The 7203-nt window shown below is 33.9% G+C and overlaps 1 protein-coding gene and 1 long non-coding RNA gene across 3 annotated transcripts; both read right to left on the reverse strand.

Annotated features, from left to right (window-relative positions):
• Positions 1 to 523: 523 nt before the first annotated feature.
• LOC116180756 lies at positions 524 to 4780 on the reverse strand. 2 transcript variants are annotated; one of them, XM_031500890.1, is made up of 4 exons: positions 4392 to 4780; positions 2429 to 2547; positions 1587 to 2118; positions 524 to 1535 (listed from the first exon to the last, which is right to left on the reverse strand). In XM_031500890.1, the coding sequence occupies exons 1-4, from the start codon at positions 4690 to 4692 to the stop codon at positions 862 to 864; spliced, it is 1626 nt and encodes a 541-aa protein (XP_031356750.1). In that variant the 5' UTR covers positions 4693 to 4780; the 3' UTR covers positions 524 to 861. The 2 variants fall into 2 exon arrangements, with proteins under 2 accessions (XP_031356750.1, XP_031356742.1); XM_031500882.1 differs by having other exon boundaries at positions 524 to 2118.
• A 17-nt stretch (positions 4781 to 4797) lies between these two features.
• LOC116180772 lies at positions 4798 to 6408 on the reverse strand. Its single transcript, XR_004147160.1, has 3 exons — positions 5369 to 6408; positions 5106 to 5221; positions 4798 to 4950 (listed from the first exon to the last, which is right to left on the reverse strand). It is a non-coding gene; the product is annotated as an uncharacterized LOC116180772 (long non-coding RNA).
• Between the last annotated feature and the right edge of the window lie 795 nt (positions 6409 to 7203).

Consider the following 7203-nt stretch of genomic DNA (forward strand, 5'->3'; position numbering starts at 1 on the left):
AGATTTAATCAACCAACAACTCTTCTACGGATACTTTGTAACACATGATAATCTTGGAAAACATTAGTACAGATGTCATAGTACCCTGCACAAGTTTTAACGTGGTACATGTCCCCAGAAAAGTTCCATAGGTAGTTATGTATGTAAGAAAATCAAAGTTCTTTTTTGAAAGTTGTTATACAATGTCCTTTAAGGTTCAGAGTACGATAGAAAGTCCAACATATTGTTACGATCGAATATCGAGCGCTACACTTGTACGGCAGATAACGATTTACTCTGTATGGAGCCACTTAATAACAAGTGTTGGACATACGACCCTGGAGAACACCTTACAATAACAATTATTAACAACATAAATAAATTGATGAATTAATTAATGTGCTTGCTTAAATTAAATGCATTTGGGCATTGAAAAACTTCCTCTATGATTTGGTCAAGGAGAAATTTAACAAATTCTAATGGATAACTAATTGCATTACGTTAACAAACATAAAACAACAATAATAACCATAATTGTTTATTTTTATTTTAAGGCACAACATTTAGGCATCTGTCACAAATAAGAGAAACTTAAAACTCAAAACAGAAAACGAAAAACTAGGTAGGTTACATAATTTTGTAAACATAATAAATAAATATGACACAAAAATAGAAACGGAAATGTATGATACATTGCTACATGGAATACCTATAATTTGTGATTGAAGTAGTACTCGTCAAACATATTTTGTAGGTAGGTATGTATTACAACAATACAAAATAAAAATTGCAACAAAAAATAAAATAATACATATTATACCTACCTATTGCTAAGACATATGTAGGTATAAATATGAACAGTCATATACCTATATATTTTTATTAAACAATATCCATTACCCATACATTTGATTGCAGGATATTTGTCATCTCACTTCTAAAAACTACAAAATTTTCGTAACTTGAGGGCAATTCTAACAACCCAGAACATGTATGCCCTATTGGAACCCGCCCAAAGCCAGTTGTGTTAATAATTGATACATAAATGTCTCTTGTAGGTAAATCAGACCCGGTACAAAATCTGAAAAAGGCCGAACGTGTACTATCATCAACTTCTTTTATAAATTTTTTCAAATATCCATATATTTCTGTTATTTGTGGCGTAGTTTCGTTTGCATTTTGTAAATGAATTTTTGCCAAACAGTTTTTTGAGGATGGTTTTATGTTGTTAAATAGAGCCATAATTTCAGAGGTGCTAATCCTACTGTGCGTTTGGAATACTTGTCCGAAGCATTTAATAACAAAAGCGGGCTTTTGAATGAGCTCTTTGTGGGCAATGTCCCTTAAGAATAAATTAATATTGGTTTTTGTGGGAATCCATTTTGCATCATAATTGGAGAAAATGTCTAAGAGTTCATCACTGTCCACATTATCGAAGTCCAACAATGCTTGCCGGAGAATTTCCCTTTCAGATTCGCAAACAAAATGCAAGAAATTTTGTATTAGATCTTCATCTTGTATCGCACATCCCAAACAACTCAGAATAAAAACAGGAGCTATTTTTATTGGAATATAACTTTCTGTAGTAAAACCTTTTAAGAATATACTTGCAATCGCTTTCCACTGAGTTTCATTAAAATCGTGTCGCAAATACGGAATTTTCAGATTGGTTCCTACAGAACACTTCTCATAAAAACTGGACCAAAATTCTGAAAGTGTATCTCGGAAAACTCCTCCAACATCCTCTGCGTATTCTGTTTCTCCGTTTGGAAGAATCATTTCAATTTTTAGAGCACAAGAATAATGAAACGTGTGCTTCTGAAAAGCTTCTATCAGTTCCTCAAATATTTTGCCTCTGTGTAGTGTTAACGTTTGAATATTATCTGTTTGCTGAAATTGGTTTTCTGCATTTAGATCTTCAAGGTTTGGACGGTTTCTATCAAGAACATTTGTAGTATAATTCTGTACACTGGTAGAAGTACTCTGAATAGCAGGCAATTGTGCTGACATTGTAGTTGTTTCTAAGAATCGTTCATTTGGATGTATGTCAAAATGTGGATTATTAAATAATTCCTGCAAACCTGGCTCCGAAGCAGACTCCAAATCAAATATAACCACATCATTTGTGGTAATGGCATCCTAAAGAAATTACAATTTACATTATAACTATTCTACAACACTGAAGTAATAGATTTTGCAATAATAAAAGTTCGCTCTAAAAATAATGTGAATTGCAGCACTCACTTTATTAGTTTCGACTCGTGGTACAAACTTTCGCACTCGTGCTAAATGTACACATACATAAGTCTGTCCTTATTGCAAAATATATTATTTCGATTTTGCAACTATAAAAATAATCAAATATGACCATTTTAGTGTTAGCACATTAGTAAACGAGCCCTACATATATTTAGTGTGTCATCTATTTGATTGTTATATAGTTATTTACCTCTTGTAGTATGTCAAGATCTTCATCTAGAAAATTTGAATAAAATCGGGCAGTTTCAGCTGCCACCACTACTTCTGAGGCCTCTGCAGTTGACTGTTCGATGACGTCTTTTTCTGCGGCTAAAATATAACAAGTTAAAAATTCATTATGCAAACATAAATGACGAGAGCGTATTTTCCTCTTAAAAATATTAATTATAAATTTTAAATTTCATTTAAATGCTTCCGTAAATAAGAAAGTTGGCGCTGCGCATGTGCAAAACGAAATTTTTAAATTGGTGTTAGTGGCATTGCGCATGCGCGAAACGAAGAATTGAAATTGGTGTTAGATTTTCTTTTATTCAAAGTGCCTATGTATCAAATTTCATTTAAATACGTCCGTAAATAAGAAAGTTGGCATTGCGCATGCGCCAAACGAAATTTTGAAATGGCTCACTGGTTAGTGCATTGGGCTACAAAGCCGGAGGTCGGGTGTTGGAACCTGGGCTGAGGTAAGAATTTTTCATCTGTGGCAGAGATGAAAATTTCCTTAGATCAGTTTCGAGCATTCTGCCGGCTACTCCGAATTAGGTTTTCATGCAGTTTTCTTAATTCGTAAGGAGTAGTAGAAAACAACTCAAGACCTTCTGCAGGGTCACCTCTAATAGCATTAATGCGGGTCACTCTGTAATTGGGCGCAAGCCTGTTGAGGACGCAAAACTAAACAAAGTTTGGGAAGGACTTGAATATGTGCCGTGAGACAAATTGTGTTCACATTAAACATTTGCAGGTAAATATGATTGCATTGCTTTTTCAGTTGACCTATAAATAATAATATTGAGTTCATTAACATTTAAAAACACTCAGGTTAACCAAATAGATAATATTGCTTGAAACATGGCTTCTGTCAAACATAAAATTACCTACAGTTGTCAAATAAAGATATAGCGTAATTAGTCGGTACGTATATTGGGCACCCTTTGTCCAGAATTTGTGGCTACGTCTCGCCTCAGCTGCAAATTCTGGACTCAACACAAAAAGATTTCGTTATTATGACTAAACATTTCAGTCCCGTTTGACAAACGACTGATAGTCGGTCCTGATGATCAGTCCTGATGGGATAGAGTCATTGTTTTAAGTTACTTTTTCTACAATCGATATCCAAAGTAGGCATTTGCGCTCGTATTTGACAACGCAAACGTCATCTTTTCTGATGAATGTCACTTTGTCGCATATAAGCGACTAAATGAAAAAAACGCACGCTCCCCAATTATTAACTATAAATCAAATATGCATTGCTCAGAGTATCCAATGACAACGAGTAAATGTCATCTGTACTTTTAATTTTCATTCATCAAATTGAATACATTTTTGGAAATATGCGAACTGCTCTATTGTAGAAAAAATCTTGTGTGTAATTCGAGCGCAAATTGATAGTCGATTTCAAGAGATTGCCGCGCTCCTTCGTCGCGCGTCAACTGTCTCTTTCAATCGACAATATATCACTTTGCGCTCTTAATACACAAATAGCTATTTTCACACGTTGTGCGTACCATCAGTCGTTTGTGAAACGCGGCTTAAGAGTATAGTAGCACAATAACCAATTCCTACTCTTGTTTTTTTGTAGTACAATCATTGTATTTATAAATGTTTATAAATACAATGGTACAATTTAAACAATTATTTAGTCCTCTCTAAAAATACTGTGTTACGTACACACATTGAATAAAAACAATGGTATAAATTAGTCTAAGAAAAACCATAGTATACCATACTCGCTATAAGGGCATTATTCCTTTGGATGTTTTACATCTCCCGCTCGTTTTGTAATAACTTTCATCCTCAGTAATGATTAGGCATTCGTTATATCGTGGTTGTTCAGTATTCAACAATACTCTCGTCTGATTTGATTGTGCACTCACCTCTCGAGCCACCATTTTATAAACTTTTATACCATTGAATATAAAATTAAATAATATACATACCATTTATGTTTTTTCGCTCAGATTTTAAATAAAATCGAAGAACTTTTACTTTAGTACTATTCAAAATCTGAGAAATAGATATATCTGGTGGATATTCATTGTGTTTGAAGTCTAGCAAGTCAAAATCGAAATCCTCGATGTTTCCTTTGGGTGAGAAACCGTTAGGGAAAAACACTTTTTGCGCAGCTTCAATCAGTTCTTGTTTCATCGCAGATTTCTCCACTGTCAGTTTCCTAGTTCCTCCCCCTTTTTTGCTACGTACTTGCACAATTTTGTTTCCATCTTCATGTAGCCAACCCATTTCAATATTTCTGGTCGACTTTTCTGAATTGTATTTAATTTTTTTCTTTGTGTGTACCACAGATTCCTCATCATTTTTATTTCCCCTAAATATTTGGGTTCTAATTTTTTCCAGTAGTGATTGTTTAGAAGCTTCTTGTTTCGATGTACTTGGTGCTCGCATCAAACAAAACTCTCTAACCAACTTCCTGTGCCCATAAGCTGGTAAAAATGTTTTTAGTTCTGTATCGGACATCATATTTATAACTTCTTCAGAAATCTGAACAAAAAAAAACATTTGTTAGAATAAATTTGTGGGGAGGAAGATAGTAGGTGAATGACTCTGATATTTTAAATGCTAATGCATATAGATTCAACAAGTCCCTAACTTTTTAAATGTATCCATAAGCATTAGCTTATTAATCTAATACAAACCTGTTCTGCAATAATATTTTGAACAACTTCCTCTGGCACATTATGCCGTTTCAAGAAATCTTCTAATTCCGACATTTTTTCTCAAACCACGTAAAATGCAGATCGTACAACTGAAACTAAGTTAGGTGCTTAATGTGCGTTCCAACTGAATTATGGGTTTTGTTTTGTGTTTTGTTCAATTCAGTGGCTGTTAAACATAAAATTTTGTTTCGTAAGCAAAGTTAAAGCTGTATGATTATGTCGCCACTTGGTTTGTTACTCACTAGTGGTTAAAGGAGACAGTATTGTTCAATCGCATTACTGCGACGTGTGTGAGACGAAATGTGACACACCATATGATACGATCGTCGATCGTCCTCCAACTTTAAGTTTCGACCCTATTGGTTGGTTCACGAAGATAACTTATTAGATAGCCATCTCCAACTAAACTTCAAGAAAACCAATTCGCGAATCCACCATTTGTGCTCAATACCATCACCGAACACAAAACAAAATAAAATGTAAATAGAAGTAACTAGAATTAGTATAATATTTAGGGTAGGTGTAGGTACCTACGTATGATTTTACAAACATTAAGATTAATAACTAAAATTATAGTACATTCTTCAACGAGCGTAGAATAGAAGCTATTATTCACGTGGATGAAGTTCCAAGTGAATAATAGCCATTCTAGGCAAGTAGAAGACTATACTTCCTTTACGACTATTAAAAAATTAAAAGAAATTAGTTACGTTTTTGACGTTTCAAATGGTGACTTATGCGGTTGCTAAGATACGCTCCGTCAGTTTTTTCCAAAGCGATGTGATTATTGCATATTACCGTGAATTCTGAAAAATAAAAGCATGTGATTGGCTAATCGAGCGTGATTTCTTACAAAGAAATCACGCTGTGAAGAATTTAAACTATTATTCAATGTAATATGCAGCAAGAATCAGGGCATTATTTAATAGTCGTAGAGAAAATAATTATTATTACCTACATTGCTACCTACCTGCCTACTACATACAAACAGATGGCACAAAATAAACTCAAAATGTAAGTATAACAACCGGCTCGAACGCTGGAATCTCTTGATCACGTCTCGTTGTTCAGGACGCACACACAAATGAAAAAGTCAATATAGTGAGAAAAATCTCAATATATTGAGAAAAATGCCAATATATTGAGAAAAATCTCGATATATTGAGAAAAATCTCGATATATTGAGAAACATCTCAATATATTGAGAAAAATCTCAATATATTGAGAAAAAAGTCAATATATTGAGATTTTTAAAAGAAAAAAAGTTGGTGACACCAGGAAGCTTTCGTATTACCTTGACCTGTAAGATAATGTTTAAATTCCATGTTACAAAATTCGGTACCGTTTCCACATGCAACACTGATTGATTGACCGAATTTATTCGAAACTACCGCGTTGAAGTTTTTAAAACAGTCCAATGCGTCACTTTTATGCTTAATAAAATTTACGACTCGAAAACTTGTACACCCGTCTTTGAATAGAATAAAGTACCTAGCTCCTGAAATTGACTGTTCAGGCATAGGTCCGCACACATCACTGTAAATTAACTCGCCTGACGCCTGGTTTTGATCCTCGTTAACAGCTGATTTGAAGGGCAACTTATGGGCATTTACGATAATTGGATCGAGACAAATGTCTCGGTAAAATTCGGTAAACAGCTGTTTACCTACGGTGAGCGTGGTTATGGTTGATTTATCGAACGACACGGTAAATAGAGAGCGTCAGATTTGTTTTGTAGGTTAGGTTAAAGGGACTGTTTCATAAATTTGCATGCTTTCTTGGTTTGTTTTTCTTTACTTTGTAATGGAAGTTGCAAAAAGTAATAGAAAACGGAAGTTAATTTTGGCGGCAATAGCCCAGTTGATGGAGAGTGATAGTGAGGATGAAATGATTACAATTTTATCAAAGTCAGTACATCTACAAAAAAGACCTCGAATTGCCATAAAAGATTATATTGAAAATGTGGCATCTTTGTATGATGATAGTTGTATGTTATTACCAATGTGTACAGTTGTATATGAAAATATATTGCTTTCAGTTTTTAAAAGTCATTATAGACTTTCACATTCTACCTTCA

This window comes from Photinus pyralis, unplaced genomic scaffold, assembly GCF_008802855.1.
Source record: "Photinus pyralis isolate 1611_PpyrPB1 unplaced genomic scaffold, Ppyr1.3 Ppyr1.4_LG1, whole genome shotgun sequence".
Taxonomy (NCBI): Eukaryota; Metazoa; Arthropoda; class Insecta; order Coleoptera; family Lampyridae; genus Photinus; species Photinus pyralis.